The 22,401-nt window shown below is 42.9% G+C and overlaps 1 protein-coding gene across 1 annotated transcript in view; it reads right to left on the bottom strand.

Moving 5' to 3' along the window:
- The window catches only part of ptk2aa (protein tyrosine kinase 2aa), a gene marked incomplete at its 5' end in the record, with an annotated part of 49,736 nt that overhangs the window by 10,902 nt on the left and 16,433 nt on the right, over window positions 1-22,401 (bottom strand). The window contains 20 exon segments of the mRNA XM_079176028.1: window positions 19-108; window positions 352-452; window positions 712-827; window positions 1,150-1,250; window positions 1,350-1,434; window positions 1,844-1,941; window positions 3,408-3,428; window positions 4,379-4,435; window positions 9,277-9,341; window positions 10,317-10,347; window positions 10,751-10,868; window positions 11,746-11,853; window positions 11,959-12,036; window positions 12,290-12,430; window positions 15,978-16,032; window positions 18,187-18,249; window positions 18,573-18,652; window positions 18,901-18,988; window positions 19,885-20,054; window positions 20,921-21,165. Of these exon segments, the coding sequence (XP_079032154.1) occupies window positions 19-108; window positions 352-452; window positions 712-827; window positions 1,150-1,250; window positions 1,350-1,434; window positions 1,844-1,941; window positions 3,408-3,428; window positions 4,379-4,435; window positions 9,277-9,341; window positions 10,317-10,347; window positions 10,751-10,868; window positions 11,746-11,853; window positions 11,959-12,036; window positions 12,290-12,430; window positions 15,978-16,032; window positions 18,187-18,249; window positions 18,573-18,652; window positions 18,901-18,988; window positions 19,885-20,054; window positions 20,921-21,165 (1,911 nt within the window).

Below are 22,401 nucleotides of genomic sequence, written 5' to 3'. Positions count from 1 at the left end.
TAATTGATGAGAACTCACCAAACATCCAGACGTCGCTGGCGGAGGTGAATCTTCTGAAGTTGATAGATTCAGGAGCCATCCATTTGATAGGAAGTTTACCTTTAGAAGCTAATATACAAAGACAAACAGTAACGTCAATATTTTATAAATACATGACATGTATTACTCTGAAGACACTGTTTTCATAGAGTCAGGATAAACTGCAGTATCCTGATGTAACCTGTTGGTGGTGGTAGAGTACTGGCAACTGTGTTGCTGGTGCAACTGTCTCGGATACATTTGGAACATTAGTGAACACCGTTCGGTGTCCCAAAATAACACAAAGCTGCTCATGTGTTTGAGTATCCTCACCTTTGTAGTAAGAACTGTCCTCCATGTATCGCGACAGACCAAAGTCTCCGAGCATCACGCAGTCGACTGAAGAGACCAGCACGTTGCGCGCCGCTATGTCCCTGCAAGTCAATATCGATCGTCATTAGGCCTGAACCACAGACGCTACGTGTCAATTGTTCAGCATGAACGCGAGAGATGTGCCGTGAAACACCACGGCAGTGCCTGAACACCACTCCATAAGTAAGTAAGTTAAACATAAGAAAACAAAACTCTTGAAACTGCCCTAGTTACAATGACATGACATGATAATACTAATAATAAAATCATTTGCCCACAGGTCGTGTGTGTGTGTGTGTGTGTGTGTGTGTGTGTGTGTACCTGTGTACAAAGCGTTTACTCTCCAGATATGCGAGCGCTGTGCTGAGCTGGTAGGCAAACAGAATGAGACTGGCCAAATCCAAATTGTACTTCCTCACCTGAAGGAAGGAACGTAACTGTAGACAGAGAGAGAAAGACATAGAAGATGGTTTTATGCAGTGTATTTATACAACATGGCAGATACCACGTCGACCCACGTGACCATCTCACGCTGATAATAGTCTGTCGGCAAGACCTTACCTTGACGTTTAACCTACAAGTGTCAACAAGTATCAATCAAGTGTTTTATGTTCTTCATATATAAGTGATTTGCAGGTCAGGCCTTTCCTAGTCATGGACTTGCACTCGTCAATTCCGTTTGTACGCTGAACAGAAGTGACAGACACTCTACTGTAGTCATGTGTGAACGGCACGTTATCCACACAGCCTCGGGCGTACCTCTCCCAGAGTGCACAGCTCCATGATGATCCACACGGGGTTTTCTGTGATCACTCCGATCAGCTTGACGATGTGAGGGTGGTCGAACTGACGCATCGTCACTGCAAGGGGAACAAAGAAACACACGCACATAAACACACTCAGTGTGTATGAAAGGAGATATGGTTCGTTAATAAGTCAAGTAAAAAAACAAAACGTACATGCTTCTTGCAGGAACTTTTCTCTGACGCTGTCGGATGTACAGTTCTTACAGGTCTTAATGGCGACAGCTAGAGATGGCTTGTCCTGCAGAACACATGGTACAAGTCACACAGGTCAGCAGATTAGCCATAATACAGTAATACGGCTGGTTGATAGTATTCATCATTTATATAATATTATATCACAATACCGCAAACATGCAGTATCACAAAAAAATGCATGATAATGTTTAAAGCAGCTGAATAGACTAAACTCTTAACGTGTGGAAACAAAACTCTGACAACAATTGAAATCGATAACATGGTTTGGATGGGTGCAGAATTGAGAATACTTTTAATATTACAATGAATGGTTTGTTTTAGCTGGATAACAGACTAACAACCAAACAGACTTATCTATCTTACATATGTCTTGTGATTGATTGGTTAGTGCAGAAAAAGTGTGTCCATGCACGAGTGTGTGTGTGTGTGTGTGTGTGTGTAGTTCCACATACCGGGCTGTTATAGACTCCTTGGTGCACATCTCCAAACTGGCCCTCTCCTATGCAGCGGCCCAACTCGATCCTGTCCCTCTGGATCTCATAATCCCGCGCTGAGTGAGAGGAGGAGCGAGGAAAAGTGGAAAGATGGGAGATTTATACGTTTACCTGCTGTTTTCTTCATACACTGCACACACTGGGAAAACTCATTACGTGTGACATGCTTTACTTGGGACCACGTGGATGGAGTTCACCAGGACAAGAACATTTGGGTGAGATCAGGTGATTGTTTCGATCACAAAAAAGCAAGTTAAGATACTTTGAAATGATTTCTCACTTTCCGGCAGTCAAATGATCGTCCTTGTTGATGAAGCCCACCCACTGGTAATCAGATTAGACTCAAATAAAACATATATACACACACAAATATTTTGACCCAAGATTATATATTCCCTTCCCATAACACGTCTAACTAGACTTAACATGCACACTGCCACACAAAATAACACACCAACATACGGTAAACCTGTTTAAAAGACAAAAAGTAATGTTCATAAAAATCTGTGTTTCCATGCACACCAGGGTTCCATTATCATTTATGTTTATCCCTGCATACAAACATCAAGAGCAAAGCATAGATGAGCGCCTAAACCTGGACTTTTTGAGTGAAATATTCAAAAGACTGATATATAGTGGACACACTGGATATGAAGTGTATTCAGTGTGATCTGTGTCTGCAGTAACTCTTCTATATTCAGCGAGTATGTCCACAAGAATTTGAATCTTGCACGCGACATCCTCATGCTTTGACATTTATGTGCTATCAATATTTGCGCTTTGTTGAAAAGGTCGTAAACATTTTCTGTGCTGCGTGAATGTCAGCAGCCAACCAGCCGCTGTGAAAATGGACTAAACACTGAGTTTAAGAGCTTCACGCAGGACACCGACTCAACCGACTGATAAACGCAAAAACACATTCCATTTTTAGAAAGACATTTACTGAAATGAATCTATGCGCCAGTTTGATTGCAGGGAATTCATAACCGCTTCAAAACCCAAAAGAACCCACAGATGACTGAAGAACAACAACAACAACATACGACCATGATGATAAATTAAAATGTCACTGCCAACATGATGGTGAAATAAAATGAGAACCAAGCCAATAAACAACACAAATGCTGTGAGATTGTTTCGCAGCAGAGGTCTGGGGACACCGATTAAAGTGTTTATGAAGTAACATCTTGCATTGTTTATGGAGCGGCCCTCCCTTTCATTTTCAACACAAGAGCCAAATGAACTGCACTTTACACAACGCCAACGCACACAAGTCAGCAACAACCTGGATATTCGGTACCTTGAGTCTTTGTATTTTTCTTTGACAAACACTAATAACAAATCGTCCTGCACTGGTTCCTGCACTTCTCAAAAAAAAAAAGCCACATCGTTTATACTAATTCATTTTTTTTAGGCTGGCGAGAACGTAGTCAAGTGCCTGGCAAAGAAAAATGTGAAGGAAAAGTGTCGAATCTCAAGGCATTACGGTAGCACAGAAAGACGGAGAGACAGGGAGCTTTACCTTCAACTACTCCATAGCTGACTGTGTTGGCGATGGGAGAAAAAGGAAGAAAGAGAGATGAAGAGCCAGACAGCTGCTTTAAGGTTTAAAATAGCTCAGGAAAAAAATACACACACACACAAATATATGCAGACACAGAGAACTGACCCGTTTCACTCTTTACCTGACATTCTGTTAATGAAAGGAGTTAATGAAAGAATGCAGCCACAGAATGGTCAAAAGAGTAGGTTTGCTATATAGTCAATCCTGCAATACAGCTTCATTTTATACACACAGCAGACAGCATGACTTGAACATACGTGCAAACTCAAGCACAGAGAAAACATGTCAGAAGTCTGCAGAAAGAAGTAAAGCAAAAGACACCAAGAAGTAACGGCAGTATAATGAATAAGAAATAGAAAAAGAATGTGGGAGGAAAGAAGAACACAGTCCATTTTCAAAGTTGGCCACGCGGTACACGAGTACTTTGTACTGCCCGAGACGTCCACATTAAATGCATTGGAGCCGAGGGCTAAAACCGCCATTACTCACGGGGCTGCAGCCAAGCTTACCAGCACATTCGGGGGTTTTGAATAACATATGAATGAATTTGACAGATGCGATGTGTGTCGAACAAACCGGAGCTCCGGAGTACGAGCTGCAGCCTCTCTGACCTCCAGCTGGTGTCTCTGCTGTTTGTATAAGACGCTGAAACTGGCTTGCAGTCGATTATCTGCTACCTAACCACAAGTGGTGTAATGCAACTTCTCTGATGTTCCCCGTGTGAGTGTGTGTCTTGGATACGATTCACACCACTCTCGGCTTGTTAGCAAAATCATAAGTTAGTTTGAGAACGTAAGCATCCGACAGAAGAATAACTTATTCTCCTGCTGCAGCGCAACAGAAGCTCAGATCTTGAGCACAAATTACTTTGGCATGACTTTGGTTGGGAGATGTTAGACAAGAGAGAAGAGAGTCAATCATTTACTTACTGGAGGGCATGGTGTATGTGTCCTCTTCATCAACTATCTCAGCATAGTCATCGGTCTCTGTAACATGACACACACACACACACAAAGAGGGTAAATACATGAAAAAGAAGAAAATAGAAGAAAAAAAACACACACACACACACACACACACACACACACACACAGGCAAGTCTGAAATAACACAAATACACAAACAAATAGGAAAATCATGCACATGTTGCTCCGTTTACCGTGCGCCCGCTATGGTATGAAGGGTCTACCGATACACACAAAAACACGTGTGCGGTGAAAATAAAAACTGCACAATAAAACTAAGGAGTAAAGCACGAAGAGTCTCGACAAACTCCTGCGCAAACCAAAGCAACACCCACGTAGCTCCTCTCTTTCCCTCTCTGCACACACACACACACACACACTTGGCGGAGAGTGTCAGCTGAGCATGTGTTGTGCATATCAGTCTGTGTGAGAGCAGCTGGGCTGCAGGGAGTAAACTGTGGTGGAGGAGGAGGAAGAGGAGGAGGAGGAGGGAGAGAAAAAGAGACGAGACGAAGACAGAAAGAAGAAAGCTCGAGAGAGTCAAGTAGAAAATGAACAGGAGAGAGAAAGCAGGAGGAAGGAGGCAAGGACAGAGAGAGTAAAAGAGTGAGTGTAGCCGTCATATAAGCAGATGGAAACGTTTAGGACCAAATCTGTGCAGAATCCGATAGATAGAAAGAGAGCGAGAGAGAGAGAGAGAGGGGGCGAGAGGAGAGAGCCAGCGGGGGGAGAAAGAGAGGGAAAGATGGACCCAGTCTATCCAAACCAGATGGTGGTGTTTAAAATAAAATCAGTGTGCAGACTCAGCTGTTGGAAACGAGAGTTGAACATCTGCTGTCCTGAACGCTACCCTCACAGCTCTGCCCGGGGTTTATCAGGCTCTGTGGGAACGTGTCCCGAAACTTATCAGAAATCCTTTTCTAAAGCCTGTGGCTGATTTTCTCAAGATCATCATTATATGCAGAGCCTTGCATGTAGAACAGGCTGAAGAAAGCATTTGTAATGTAATAATAAAACAGCTGTAATATAAGGCGGGCTAAATAATGCTCTGGATCGTAGTAAAGTCAACTGAAACGTGTTTAATGGTGAAAGACATTCAGGGGAAAATATACATTTAGAGCGAGAAGAGAAGATTGATACCGCTCTCTTGTCCTCACAGTATATATGAAGCTAGTTAGCTTAGCTCTCCACAATGACTAGCAGCAGGGGGTCAGCTAGCCTGTGCCAGGGTTAAAATAAAATCTACGGCGCACTAATTAACATGTCATATCATGTTTGTTTATTCTTTGTTAAAGAAACCAGGCTAGCTGTTTCCCCCCCCCGCTTCCAGTCTTTACGCTAAGCTAGGCTAACCAGCTGCAGGCTGCATGTTTAACGGACATGACATGAGAGAGGTATCAGTAAAGCAAATACTCGTTTAACTGTTAATTTCGTGTAAAACTGTTAATTTAAGGAAAAGATGAATAAAACACTGAAGGCTTTGAGGTTATAACGTTTACTACTATTACGTTACCAGTGCAATAACCCAGTTTGAACTTTTAATCAAGTAGGCATGACTTTTGCTAAACCATTTCTGTGCACGATTCATGTTTCACATGAAAGAAAAGGAAAGCCTTTAATGCGCCGCTAAAAATACCTTTATATGATCTGAACTAAAAGCAAACGCTCTGGTTGCTGCTGCTAACATGTGTTTCATGAGATAAACTGATTATATAAAACATAACATTTCAGCAAAATGTGGCTTTCATCGGTCATGGTTTATTCAATAAAACACATTTCAGCAACAATAAAACATTTCGCTTGTTTCCCTGCGTGCAAAGATTAAATGCTTCCAGCTGATTTCAAACTGTTTCTTTAACTTTTTCTAATTTGTTTCTTGCACTTAAATCAGCAGATTACTTAAATTGTTTCACTTCTATATATTTTTATACATATTTGTTAGTTTGTACTGTGAAGTCCATGGTTTGAATTGCTGCATATTCGCTCACATGGTTTGAGATTTGCTCTAAAGAATCAACCCTTTCCAAGTCTGACTGGTCTGACTGTCTCTTTCTGCTTTCAGTGGAGGGAAACTGTGTGTGTGTGTGTGTATGTGTATGTGTGTGTGTGTGTGTGTGTGTGTGTGTGTGTGTGTGTGTGTGTGTGTGCGCTAGTTAGCCCATTATAGCCAGGAATGCACCCGCTCTTGAATCCAGCAAACCTCTCCCTACTGCACTCTGTGTGCATGAATGTATGCGAGTACACGTGTGCTTGATTTTCCCTCTGTGTGAGTGAGTGAGTGAGCGATAGAGAGAGAGAGAGAGAGTGAGAGAGTGAGTTTGGGGAAGTTCCCTTAAAGAGAAATGCCACTTCATTTCCAAATTTTGCTTTTTATGTCATTCTTGTGGTTAAAAGCAGACGTATTTCTAATTTTGTGGTAGTCCACTTTAAAAATAATCACAAATACACTCAGACCCAAACATCTTAAAAACAATACTGAAATAGTAAACGACTCTTGCCACTAACAGATCAAACTCATTAAAGCTACGAGTGATACATTCATGTTTCAAATCACTGAAACATGAGAAACATTCAGCTAAAACGTCCTTTCATTCTAAATGACCTAAATCACTCTGCATCTCTATATGTACACAACACAGCACGTACACACACACACACACACACACACACACACACACACACAGCGTCATTGTTAAAGATGTAGCAATGCATGCATAAACATCAACCCACACACCAACACACACACACACACATGCTACCCGTTCCCAGGAGGCTGCAGTGTGTTGGTGGAGTGAGGACCATAAAGAAGGGACAACAGAGAGATTGATAAACAACAGCACAACATTACCATCCCCACTAAGATCCTCTGCGGGGTCCGGGAGAGCATGCAGGAAACGGGACAGCAGAGGAGGAGAATGGAGAGAGAGAGAGAGAGAGAGAGAGAGAGAGAGAAAGAGAGAAAGCAGCGAGGAGGAGGCAGAACGGAGAAAAGAGGGAGAGAGAGAAGAGAGAGAGAGAGAGAGAGCGGTTAGAGCATGAAAAGCCTTGAAACAACACAGGAGATGTTGCAGGATCTGCAAAGCCGAACACTCAGCGGGCAGTTAGCTAAGCTTTCAAAACATCTCTGGTGAAAGAGAAAGAGGTCACAACTTCCATTAGGGCGGCGCAGACACATGTCGGTGAAACTAATGCAAGAAATGACAGCAATATGCAAGGCAGTGTTTGAACTCCAGCAGGATTTCCATGAGGTACGAAGGTCTGCTTCAAGCTGTAAATATCTGTGAGTTAGAGAGTTAATGTAAGCTGGGAGGATGCAGCCGAGTGCAGCCTGTGAGATCAAGTGGGTGTGATGTAAACAGAGAGCAGAGTTAGATCCTCACACCGTACTCATCTCATGATCAACGTTTCTCACACTTCTACACTTGCAGCGGAACTACACAGCAGTTTTGGGGGATTTTTTGAGGATATACACTTAGAGATTCACATGAGAAGCATGATACCACTTTCATGTCTGTGGGGTACATATATACAGCCTGTTAGCTTAGCATTAGGGGGCTTGTTCTTGGCTCTACTTGAATTCTTTTGATGATATCCTTAAATTGATAAATTACAATGGTTTTGTTTTCCCTTCCAGATAATCTGATTGCTATATTGATACACTTTGGGCTTTGATGACCGATCTTAAAACACACTTTGTTAGGGTTATAATCTGTTCATTTTCCTACCTATAGAACTACATCCCTGAGCTGGTGCTGATCGGCCGCTTGAGGACACTTTAACAGTGAACTCTGGATGTCAGTACTGGCTACTTTCAGTCACAGAATTCAAAGAGGAAGATGGAAAATATTCATCTTTAGTCGCCTTTGTCAGCAAGCTTGGCTCAAAACAGAATACTTGTTCACAAATGTGAGAAGTAAAACATAGAAATGTTTCACTGGTAGTAAGGAAACAATACAAACCTCAGGTTTTAACGACTGTACTGCACAATTCAGAGTTTCCATTGGTTTACCAGTCTTACTTTAGGAGCATTGACTTGGTTAGAGGCTGCAGCACACACGCGGTTATTGTGGTTATAGCATGTTTGTTTGCGTGAGACTGAATTAGTCAAAGCAACCAGGCACTGAGGACAGAGATAGTTTAGTAGAAGAGGGCATCCCTAAAGAAGAGACGGATTGTGATGCAGCAGATGAAAGTGATTCATCCACAAAACCATCTTAATTTTGCATTGGAAATATAGAAATCCATTAACAGATTAGTGCTTTAAACAACTCTTAAATGTTAAACTGCATATATTGTGCAATTCTAGATTGATTTCATCAGTCGGCTTCTTTCTCTGAGGTTTTTCTGTACACCATCTTTACTGCAATGTAACATTACCCAATAAGAATGATCATCAAATCAGGCATTTCATTCCGCCACATCACAATTTTGTGGACACGCTCCTCCAACTAACTGTCCAATGAGAGCAGAGGATACCATTGGCAGGAGAATCTGAACAGAAGACAAAGGGGAGGAGGAAACGCCGCGCCTTGGTTGGCTTGGGAGACGACGATGTCACTAGGTCTGCAGGCCAATCAGGCGGGAAGGAAAGACCAGTGTGAGGAGAAATAAAAAATAAAAAATAAAGAGTGAATGAGTACAGAGGGGAGATGTGTGGAAGACAGAGAAGGAGGGTGAGGAAGTAAACAAAAGAAGGCAGGAACAGAGAGGACGGGGTGAGGCAGAGGGAGAGGCAGAAAAACAACGAGAGAGAAAACAGATGTTGGAGGAAATGAAAAGACAGAAAGAAAGACAGTAGTTGGAGCCAACAAAGCTGTCAGACTGTGTACGTCTTGCTCCTAAACCTGTCATCTTTTTCTTACCGGAGACAGAGATGGCTCTCACTCCGCTCCTGACTGCTTCTAACTTTTTCTCATTGTTGGACAACCTAGAAAAGAAGAAAAAGAAGCGAATTAGACAACAGTCAAACACCTTAAATGCTCCGATATAACATCCTCATACCTAGGTTTAAGTGATTGTTAAAGTCAGATCTCACTGCCTCTGTAAACTAACCCCGACTGTTTCAATCATCTCTCTGCCTCTGCAGTGGTCTCTCCGTCTGGGTCATCCGAGCTTTACTACCATCTTTACATCACAACCACAACAGGCAGAGAGAACGAGAGAGAGAGAGAGAGAGAGAGAGAGAGAGAGAGAGAGCGAGAGACCAAAAAAGAAACTTAAGAGGGAGAGAACGAGAGAAAGAGGAGGGGACTACCCAAGTGTTTAAAAACCCTAAGTGGAAAATATTTGGCTCCTAAACTTATCTCCTTATTTGACCACAGATGGAGCGAAAGAGAGAGAAAGAGAGAGAGAGAGAGAAAGAGAGAGAGATTTGAGTTGAAATGACCAAAAAATAAGCAAATGGTTGGTGTTTGAATTTGATCAAGTGGCAGCAAAACGTCCGAGCTTCCACGGTGACGGATAAACAAACACAATAAACGCCCCCCCCCCCCCCAAAAAAAAGGACGAAGGCCCTGCTGTCATGAGCCAAAAAAAAAAAAAACTATAAAAAGGCTCAAATTCAGTTTTTCCAGTTTAGTTTCTCTCTTCGCTGAGTTATTTGCTAAATAGAAACCTTTTTCAAAACTGATCAGTCTGTTGAGTTCTGATGCAATATATTAATGGACACTGCCATTAAAATGTAAGACCACTGGGCTGCAGCTGACTGATTATCACTATAGGTTAATCAGTAGATTATTTTTACGATACGCCTGGCACCGTGCCAACCCTTTAAAGCTTTTTTTTTTTAGTCTCAGAAATGGACCGGGGAGCCTGCGAGTAAAACACAGCTCAACGTTTCATATGTGCACGAGACAGACGAAGGATTCACTGGAACAGCACCAAGAAGGAGACAGGTACTTACTTTGGGATGGAGGGCAGGGCTCTCTCTCCCTCTAGAGGACAAAAACACAAATCGTCTGCACAGGAATAAGTAATGTGAAGATTTAACTCCCCTGCATACAAAACACATTCCTTATACAGCAATAGCATAGACACATGAAGTATACAACCAGCGCGTAGTGCTGTAGTTCAGTGTATCACGTAGTATTTATTAAATAGCAGCGCTGCACAACTTATTACTAACTCTCTATTTAAATAGAGAGCACTAGATATAACAAGTTGGCTATATTGATTGTTGCAATATTCAAATCACAAGAAGCTTTTGATATCTTGCCAACATGGAGGATGTTGTAGGACGCTCTGCTGCACACGGCATTACATGTTGATGTATTTACTGTAAAGCTTGAAAAGAAGGTTATCACGCGGGACAGAAAGGCGGTATCTTCGGTTTCATACCTTTCTGAAATCTGACGATGAACGAGTGACTTTCCATCGAGATGAGCCGACAGTAACCGTCGATCAGGTCGGCCAAGTTCTCTGCCATGGTCAGCGATGCTGTCGTAACTGTGAGAGGCTGCAGACACACACACACACACGCACACAGTGGTAGGTCTGTTACAAAGAGCCATTATCTCCACAGACACACACACACACATTTACTCTTACACATAACAGCACAGTGGGGGTTTCCAGCTGCTCCTTACGTCAGGGGAAAACTGCTCTCTCTCACAGCACTGGTGTGTGTGTGTGTGTGTGTGTGTGTGTGTGTGTGTGTGTGTGTGTGTGTGTGTAAGTAAATCCAATACTATAAAAGCCAATTAAACAGAAAGACACTACTCATACAGCAGTGTGTGTTATGAAACCCTTCCTCTGCCAGTATAACCAGTATGTGGAATCAATGCATGGAAAAACAATCTCGCCGCTCACACACTCACAGAGGGCCGAGTAACCACGCTATGCACCGTGATGGACACAGCGTATGGCAGGTCTTTAGTATCATTAGAGGCCAAAACAGTCATCATTACTAAACAAATAATACCAATAACACTCTTTAGAGAATTAGGAAACCTGCATTCTTCTGTCCTTTTCATAGCTTTACAGATTCCTCTAAAAGTATGAGATTGAATACACTTTCGAAAAGAAATAAAACTAAATTAAACTTCCAGTATTTCAGTACATCAACTTCTCCCAAGACCCTTGTGAGAGGTAGAAATTCTCGACGTGTATTTGAGAGGAAAGTGTGTGTCCTAAAGAGTAGATTACATAAAAGGAGGAGCAATGAAAATCATCTATTTATCATAGGGATGAAACAGAATACCAAACAGTAAAGGAACTACATATTAATCAGATGTCTAAAATGTCAAAAGTCACAAGTTTGAGTTGCTGCGACTCATTGAGTTTTCCACGAGCACATTTCTAGACAGAGAGACAGTCAGACAGGGTAGTAATACCTCAGCAGCTCCGGCTACGTTGAGCTGTAGCATCCCTTTCCTGTCCTTCTCCTCCATGGCAGAGTACTGGATGGACTGAACCTGGTTAAAGTTAGCTAGATGGGTGGGCTGGGGACAGAGAGAGGAACAGTTTAAAAAGTTAAACCATGGAAACGGTGCTAAATCTATGTATTCATTCATAATGAAATGAACAAGTGCTATCTGTGAACTCACTGTGGATCCTTTGTCCGTGAGGTAGCTGATCCCTTCCTCTGGCCCGATAGCTAACTCCACCTGGATCACCCAGCTGGACTGTTAAGAGAGAAGAGCGGGCGTACGAGTTAAACGGAAGGAAGAGAACGAGAGCAACAAGGCATGAGGGAGACAATAACAAGGCAGCAGAAGGGAGCAGAGTATTTGTAGCTCACGGCATGAATCATATAACACTCTGTGGCACCACACCACCTCTGGGACACACGCACAACCCGGTGCCACCAGAAGAGGGCAGCCTAACACAACGAACCGGAGCTTCAAAAACCAGAAGCCAAGAGTGGAAGAAACGTACCCCGAGGGCACATTTGAAGCACTCCTTGTCGTAGCGATAGATCGGCGCGAGTATCTCCAAGAACTTCAGGATGCACTGCTCGTCGTTGAGATTGGCGACCTGCTTGAACGTCTGCTGAATCAGCTTTCGGAGAGTTTTAGCCTGAAGAGAGGAGAGAATTGGGAGAGTAAGGGGGAAAAAAAATTATATAAAAACTAGACTAAACTCAAAGAAAATCTTTGACTCTGTACGAAAAGAGTAGGAGGCACGAGTGCATGTGTGTGGTGTATTTGTGTGTGTGCATGTGACAGAGGACAACACTGATTGAATAATTGATTCCAATCAAATTGACCTCAGCACTTAATTCCGGGGGCACTGATAGTTCAGATCAATACCTTCACCAAGACACGTTAACACTGTCGGTAACCACTCAATTAAACACCACTCTGCCCGTTCATCCGTCGTGTAACTCAGACACTCTCTGTACGCTCATACAGACTCGTGGCCAGACAGTTGAGTTTCTCAGATCAGATTTTTTTTAGGTTGCTTACGTCAGAGAGAGTAGACAGATGGGAAGCTGACAGAAAGAAAATCCATTTAGCAACACTTTTCATTATTCTGTGGACATAAAGATGCACGACACACACACACAATGTCATATGTAATCCTCTGATGTATACATTAATACACTGCGACTTATATGAAGAGGAATTCACCCCTGACCAAATAACCTTTTCACCCCCCACCCCTCATATGAGCTTTTATACATATTCATGGTCAAATATTCAGTATTTAGGGCAGTATTTAGATGACAGCGTTACCCAAAAGCACAGCACGTTTACAGTACAGACACTCTGTAACTATAAATAGCTCTCCATATATAGATTAAGATAAAGATTAGAGGGGATTTAGTGCACTACAAACCAGGCTTAAAAAAAGCCCGAGTGGATTTACAGTAGACTGGTTCTTCACATTGAGGTCAATCTACACTAAATAAATGAACAGTTAACTATTAAAACCACAAACTGTATTGATTTATTGAGCGTTAAATGTGCCTCAGACAGAAGCCACCGACTGATGTTATGTGAGTCTAATGAGGCCCAGAAGATGTCAAATGTGTGTAACCCCTCAGTTTGTATTCTTATGTAACTCTTTGAGGGCACAATCGTTCATATAGTGACAATTAAGACTTAATTATCTTTTACTCACCATTTAGTTGAACTACTATCTATTTCTATTTTTTATTATTAATTTGTAAATAAAAGCATGAATATCTGCACTTCATTTCAGTAGAGAGCGCTGTTGCCAGATGTTGAGCCAATAAGCCTGAAGGAATCAAGAAACAGAAACACACACACACACACACACACAATGTTCCTGTGTGTGTGTGTGTCATTTCAACAGATGTCATAACACACAGAATATAATGCGTGTGCGCATATTTGTGTGTTCTCCGTGCTCTTGATAGGATCTGTGTTTTAATTCCTCGAATTCCACCAGCCTCTCTCACACACACACAAACACACACACGTATTAATCTAGAGAGATATTGTCAGTCAGAAGTGTCCACCCTTCCTGAGAGGAAGCGCTGCCACTAGCTATCTCCATCGCCCATCACCAGGCTGACCAGTTATGTCGCTGACAGAATATACATAGTTTTTTTTTACATTTGCAACATTCATCAGTCTGTTTACAGAAGGAAGGACACAATGATGAAGTATTGCTTTTGCAAGAGATGGAAGATATTTTGTACTTTAGTGTACATGTTCTTGTTTTTTGTGTGAAGAGTTTCGACACAGGGGGCCCTCGTTTCAGACTTTGTGTTTCATTGATGATTGTGCTCAAGTGACAACAGATCTCACTTCAATATCACCAAATTGTGTCGGTTTTGCAGTAAGTTATCAATCAGACGAGGAGGAAACAGACTCCTCGGCTCAAGCTCGGGGCTGGTTCATCAAACTTTGAGCCACTAAAGGTCAGATTTACTAAATCTGCTGCTCAGCCGGTCAATATAAATGAACACACTTTGCTCTTTATAAAGCGTTCACTGTTTACTACCACAGCCATCTGCTCCTGGGTTTGTATGTGTGTGTGTGGAAGTAGAGTCCATTGAGGGTGAATAATCCCATTAAATGACGACCGTTCTCTTTCACCAGAGTGAACGACGGAAACGTAAAAGACAGCTGTGTGTTCTCTCTCTCTCTCTCACACACACACACACACACATCCATGTATGTATGGAAGAGATGTGTGTAAGAGCAGATGTGTCAGGCACTTTAACTGTTTTTAACTCCTAATGTACGATATAATTATGCATTCAAAGATACTCAGACACACGTAAAGTATTTTCTTAAGTCATTAATTAATTGTGTGGTCTTCACATCGCCTTTTTTGTGCGACCAACAGTCCAACAGTTAAAGATGTTTCTTCTATCATCACGATGTTGCAACTGAGAATTGATTGGCTCAATGTTTCAGCTTTACAGCTCATGATGTTAAACACAAGTAACAAATACTTCCACTCATTCTCTCTTTCTTGCATTCATTTAAAATGTGTCGCGCATGTATCATATACAAGCCCTCATTAAATTACAACATCAGTCTAGACATCGACAATGAAGTCAGATGTGCAGATGTGCGACTACACATGTGTGACTGAGTGCATCTTCACGGCTTGGAAAGCAGAACTTGTGTCGTCGTAGAAAATAGAAATTGAGAGCGGTAGGAGGTAGAGTTGGTGATGAGGGGGGAGTCAGCGGGGCTTGACAGACGGGAGGGGAGGGGGGGGGACCCCAGAAGGAGCCGCTGCCTCCTCCCTCCTCATTGTTGGAAAGAGAAAGTGGGTTTAAACATGACCTCCGGGTCACGCACACACAAACACACTTTCTCTCCCTCTGCAGAGCATCTGTCCGCCCGCCTGCTGACATCGAGACCTTTTCGGGTCACCGGGGCCTTTTCTTTCACACCAAGGCCCTCCCCTATAAACGCGTGCCGTAAATGCATCACTGACACAGATGCTGTTCATTGTGCAGGCACACCCGGCCGTCACATACAAACGTCCGCGACCGACGTCTGCCGAACTACAAATCAAACTGAACCGTATTGCCGACTGACAAATCTCAAATTTCAGAGCAAATCCAGGCTGGCTGTTTGCAGTGTTTGTGATAAGCTGAGCTAACTTTATATGTACTGGACAGACAAAGCGAATAAAAGTATTTTTCCAAAACTGTCAAACTATTCCTGTAACGATGAGATTTGCAGAACTGTGTTCATCTACGTTCATCACACTCATCTATATATAATGCGTAAGTAGGGGCTCACATTTTCCTATTCATTCTCTCAGTCAACTAAACTGGTTGGCCAACGTTTCGGCCAGGCCCAGCGCGGGTCTGACAGCACATCCAGTAGCACGTTCAGAGAGTCGGCTCCAAAGGAGCGTTCACTTAAGAGGAGGGAGCTGCCCATAAACCACACACGGTGGTTGCTTTTAGTAATCAAGCAACTCCAGCGGAGCAGATGGGCCAATAGGATAGCAGCTGCTTACCAGGACGCCCACATTTTGATCAGAAACCCTCCTATTGAACTATTTCGTCAACAAATATTTCAAGAGGAGAAAGTGAATATAGAGTTTGTTTCAGAAACCCGACATATTGCATTGTGTGTAATCCATCTTTGTTTTGATCTCTATTCAAAACCCTAATTATTCTCACCTTGACTGAATCCAACAGGTCTTTTGGGAAAAAACGCCTCAAACCAACGTCTTTCCTGGAAAGAGAGAGAGAGAGAGAGAGATACGAGAGGAAGAGAGCAGAATGATTACTATGCTGTAATTACACTGAGGAATGTTAATTGACAAACACTTTGGTCTTTATCTGATCTCAGCAGCCTTTTCTTTTTTTTCCCCTTTGCAGAGAAATTACCCACAATAGCTACAGACAGATACTGTTACGCGGGACGGGCAACTGAAGACAAGCAACATAAAACAGAAAGCCGCGACTAAGTGCTGACAATGCAGAGCACGACTCATCTTTTCCTAAGAGACGGGGCTGAGGAAAAACAGAGAGAGAGAGAGAGAGAGAGAGAGAGAGGGATGGAGAGAGGCAGGGAGGAGTACAAAGAGAGGGAGACCGCAGAGACAAAGAAAGATGTGCAGAGCTAAAACAGGAAGCTAACTAATGATTCAAACTCTGGAGAGAGGACTGAGCACAGGGGGGGAGGAGAGAACGAGTGGGGGGAGAGAGAGAGAGAGAGAGAGAGAGAGAGAGAGAGAGAGAGAGAGAGAGAGAGAGAGAGAGAGAGAGAGAGAGAGAGAGAGAGAGAGAGAGAGAGAGAGAGAGAAAGGCTGAGAGCTTACGTCATCCTATTTCTCCAACAAATATCAGTCAATTATAGTCGTAAATCACAGAAAGATAGAGCTTCCCTGTGGTTGTCGGGCTTTTTATACTCTATGTTAAACACATGTGTAAATACTTCACTTGGGGCTGTCCATCATCACGTCTATGAAAGGATAAAACATGCTGTGTGTCACCCCTACAACGGTTCTCTCTCTCAATAACAAAGCTGTGTACCTCACAGGGTGCACAAACAGAAAATAGAAGGCTCTGAACGGATGAAGGCCCGCTGATTCAAAATGTTGCATTAGCTCTACAGACCACAAGGACTACAGCCAACTGGTCTCAAACATGCACATGTGCAGTGGCTGCATAACAACCAGCAGACAGACAACTGTGTAGAAATGCAAAGAAAACAAACATGCCTAATCTATTGAGGCTATCTTATTATATACTTGGGAGAATATGGGTCTGTAATCTCCTAATAACGTCCCAATAATGTGTGAGAGATTTCCTGGAAAGAACTATGTAATTGGCACAAATGATGGTGGAAAATAGTACAATTAGTACACTTCATTTGAATTAATTACAAGCGTAACCTACAGAGTGAACATGAACAAGAGAAAGCCCTTTCATGGAAAGCTCTTGAAAATGAATAAAAGGAATTATTGGGACATTATGGACACAGATGATCAAAAACTGGGTGACATAACAGACACTGTCTACAGTGTCTAAGCTAAGATCGACCACAGACACTTAACAACAGCCCCTGTCAGCTCGGTGTGTTCAGAGCCCTGACAGCACTTCCCCTCTTGCTCTCTTGGTTTAAACTATGCATGACACAACATCTTTTTCCAATCAATAGAGACAGAGAGAGAGAGAGGGAGACAGGGAGAGAAAACAATGACAGCTAGAACCCAGGAGAAAAGCAGACGGACATGAAGGATGAGAGTCTAGAGACAGACAGACGGACAGACAGAGGAGGACTGAGAGGACGAAGAGGAGAGACAGAGGGCATTCTTCTCTGTTAATTGGAGAGCTTGTTAGGCTGACGGACAGAAAGAAAGACTTCATTGGAAGAGGGCAGCTCATTGGAATGTGATCACGTTAGAGCCGAGCCTCGTTAAGTTTGTGAATGTTCATCCACGTCCATCCAGCAGAGAGATGGCGGTGGATCAACACGGGGAGCTTACATAGACAGAGCAGCCGAAACACAGACAAATCGTCAAAAATGAAGAAGTATTAAAACATGACGAAGGTGATTGAGTGACTGAAGGAACACAGTGTTGAATAAAGATAAGTGCAGCTACACGTCAGACTTTCGCAGCAATGAAAAAACAATAAAATTGTTTAAATGTTTCCAGACTTTTGTGCGATTCTCTCTTATTTCAATTCTTTCTATTGTTTTCCACTCATCCAGATTTTTAGGACGTGCATAGGAACCCTCTACCAAACACACTGTGACACTGCGTTGTTTTTCTGTTATTTCTGCAGGGTTACAAATCCTATTTCCAGTTAGAGGAAGGATGCGATGTAGCAGAAAGCTTGTGAGCTGCCGCAGCATTTAGCTCAGGAGGAGAATACTTACTCTAACAGTTCATAGTTGGATTTCTTGTCCAGGGCGTTTCCTCTCATCTCTTTGAAGAACCTCCTGGAATTGAAACCAGCAGGACACAGAGAGAGAACGAGGTCAAATACATTCACTGTGAACACACACACACAATTTACAGTTTGTCAAATGTGTCCAAAAACTCTTCAAGTTTAGCAGCACAGGGATCCCTGCTACAACTTCACTTCCACAAAGACAGAAGAGGTAACCAACAGTTACAGGATAAACAACTTATTTAGACCAACAGATTTTGGCTTGGTGTAAAAAGACAATAGACAGCGAACATAAAGAATTATTAAAGTAGTGTGTAGTACATCGTAGCTTTGAGTTATTCGTGCACAAAGTCCTAAAAGAGCACATCCCACCTGATTTCTAGACAACCCAGTTTTAGAGCAACATCTTGTTCCACCTGTTCCCCGATTTCTGTCATGTAGTCGTTCTTCACCTGGGGGACGCAAACGCACATCACACAAAAACATGTTCATCAACACACTTATTGCTACAAACAACAAATGTCAAGCCATCCGTCTCACACACAAATACACACACACACACACGGCCCTGGTGACCTAGATTAGCAGAATGCAAACACACACACACACACACACACACAGTCCTTCAAGCAGTGCCATATGTCTCAGCTGCTAGCAGAAAATTAAATATGTGTGTGTGTGTGTGTGTGTGTGTGTGTACCTGGTGGTAGAAGTAGTTGAGTGTGGGTTTGTCTTCTGTAAACTGCTGCACGAAGCCCTTTGGAAGATACCGGATCCTTAACTCATACCTACAGTGGAGAAGAAGAGGAAGGATTCGAGAAGGAGTACGGAGAGGAAGAGACAGAGGGAGGCAAGGAGGCGACTGATATGCAAGAATTCAAATAAGAAGAGTGATGGCAAGATCAGTGGAGGAGAGACGGACGGAGACAGTTGTTGACTTAGTCAGACAAAGCCGGCATCTGGTTCTCTCTCGTTTTATGGCCACGGAGCAAAAGGTCTCTACCTCACAATGGGCATCAGCACCCAGACCGCCACAATAAACGTAATATATACCAGAGCATTAACATCCAAACTGCCAGAACAACTCAAACACACACAACAGATGGGTCGTATTATTGTTAACGTTGTTTGCGATGAATCTACTCTGCTACTGCTGATGCTAGCGGTTAGAGGAGACAGTGACCTTGACTGAAGTTGCTAATAATCAACAATAAATGTCTAGAAAACTGGTTATAAAGTGTAACCTCGCAGCTTTTCTTGGATGTTCTTTCCTCAAGGACCTGCACGTGGCTGCCACAGAATCTCATCTTTGGCATCTCAATGAATGAAATGACCACTACTGTGCCTGGGAACTTGTTTTTGACTTGATGCTAACATTTACACTTCTATTATATCCTAACTTTGTTCTTTGCCTGCCGACTGCCTTAGTTAAGGTGCTGTAACACCAGATTTTGCTCTCCATTTACTTCTATGAGGAACGAGGCGAGAAGCATTTACAGAGCAAAATCAGGTCTGACACAACTATTACGACAACTCTGCCCGTTAGCCAATCAAATCACAGCAGCTCTGTGTAAATCACGTGCTTTATTCGCAGCCCGAAGCGGTGACAATGAACAGGCTTCAGCATGGTTTGATGCTACATCAGCACGATGACAGTGTTCAGTAGATAACGCTCTTCTCTCACCTCCACTCCTCATTTGGTCGTGCCTGGTCATATTTTTCCCTGACGTGGGACACGCCCATATCGGGGTGGAGCCAGTGCACCTGGTCTCTGGATTGGCTGTTGCTGAGACGGAGGCCGAAACAAGACGTCCAGCGCACTTTGTGGATGTCAAGAATCTTCTGGATGATTCCCTGGAAACAAAGAGCAACAATTGTACATGACTTCCCCCCCTGCACAGTTACATGAACTTTAAGTACAAAATAAAAGATGCATTAATAGACTCAACACTGATATTATTTGAGGATAAAGTGTACATTCAGCAGATATTACTCTTGGGCTAAATTACAAAGCAGTTCCCCCTTTAGCTGTGGTGGGTCAACACATGTATGTCAGTGCAGTGAGTGATAAATAAAACAAAGATGGCCAGTGGACCAAAAACAGTCCACAGAGAAGTCAGTGCCTCACATCAGTGAGCCAACTGTGCTAATGTTTATGCATTTTGCATCGGGTCAGTGAGGGCATGAGTCTAGGCGTGTGTGTTGGTGATTTCACGTGATTCGACGTGACGTTCCCACCCAAACAAGTTGACAGACGTCATACACACACACACACACACGCATGATAATGCTCACACAACCATGTGTGTTGCCAACGCTAGGGGGGTCTGACCTAGATACTGAAGGGGGATGCAAGAAGAGGAGATTTGGAGTGACGTATCCTGTACGACCACTAAAGTTTGAGCAGTGCTAAGTAGTTTGTGCATCATGGGAGTGAATCTAAAAGTAAACACACACACGTACACACACACAGAGAGCATGTTATGTGTATTTGCTGAGAATCCCTTATCAGAGCAGATAAGGATGAAGATACTTTGCTTCAGATTGAAATATCTGAACCTCGAGGATGAATTCTGCTGACTGTGGTAATTTCCTGACTCCTCTAGCGCCACCAAAAGTTTGACATTCGTCATTTTGAGTGAATTCTCCCCATATATATATATATATATACACACACAGTATGTGGTGGGACGTAAAAGCGTGAGTGTGTCTCTTCTTACCTTGACATCCGTTGCGTCTCCATATCTGATATTGGAGGACCAGCAGCTGTGTTCGGTGTTGGTCTCGAAGTGATGGAAGACTTTCAGGACCCTGTCCACGGAGCCAGCCATGGTTCGGTCCGACGCCCCCGCGCTCAGTCGTGATTTGGCGCCTCCCAGGAGGGCGTGGTTCAGGTTGGGGTCCAGGTAGGCCGTGGCCATGGTTTTCCCTGTTGACACTGCTGCCGCTAGGTGTCTGTCATATTCTGGGCAGGAGAAGAAAGAAGATCGGACATTAGTGAAATGAGCCAGAATAAAGGAGAGGAAAGATCTTTTTCTTACATTTACTACTGACTCACATACACATCCATAGAATGCCCGTAAGAACTACTCATTACGTAACTAACATTTGCATCACAGATGAATCTGCTGATTCATTAATCCTTTGGTCAATATATATGTATCCTAATGCACCCGGTGACATCTTCACGTTGCTTGTTATGAGCAACCAGCAGTCCAAAACCCAGAGATGTTCAGTTTACATTGACGTAACAGTGAAACCAGAGAATGCTTGCCACTTGTTTTTTCAACAATGACGGAAACATGTCATCTATTTTAATAATAGTTGCCAATATTTCTGTCAATCTACGAATCAACAAACTGTTTCAGGTCTAGTTTTTGTATTGTGATAATAATGGACTTTTCTCTGCTGTCCATTACAAGCTGATGCACTTGTACTGTTGTGGACTTGAATCCTGCTCTTCTATTACATAGAATAAACTTTGTGCGGCAAATGTCTGTTTGGGATATGACGTTCTTTGGGGGGAAAAAAAAAAAGATGAAAAACACAGAACAATGAAATTCCAGAGAGAGAAATAAAGAGAGAGAGAGATACAGTCAGGGTCAAGGCTCAATATGTAACCACCTGTGTCTGTGACACAGAGACAATGCACCTCAGGCTGACGTTTTTCCTGAATAAGAAGTCGTGACATTGACACACTTCCTGCAATTTCACGGCAACTTCGGCCGGGAATGCCCGACAAGAACTACTCTGTGTCCGTGTGCGCTGTTGTAATCATGACAAAAAGATGGTGAGATCTCTTTCACTCTCTCTCTTTTTCTGCTTCCCTGTAGTCCTGTGCTTCTCCTCCTCTCTCCTCCATTAAAGGAAAATTGATATGTTCTAGCAGGTAATTACAGCTGAGAGGAAGAGACGGAGAGAGCATTGACTGAAACACACACACACACACCTCAGAGGACAGAGTGTAGAGTTGTTGAGGGATATATCACAGTGAGATAAATATGTACTTCCATGTTACTCTGCCAATTTTAAATGGTAAAGAGCTTCATATTGACAAATCACTCTGATAGCTTTCAGCACCTAAACATGCCTCTCTCTCTCCTTTTCACGCACACACACACACACACACACACACACACACACACACACACACACACACACACACACACACACACACACACACACACACACACACACACAC

The sequence above is a fragment of the Pholis gunnellus genome (assembly GCF_910591455.1).
Source record: "Pholis gunnellus genome assembly, chromosome: 16".
Taxonomy (NCBI): Eukaryota; Metazoa; Chordata; class Actinopteri; order Perciformes; family Pholidae; genus Pholis; species Pholis gunnellus.
This window is presented reverse-complemented; position numbering and strand designations above follow the sequence as displayed.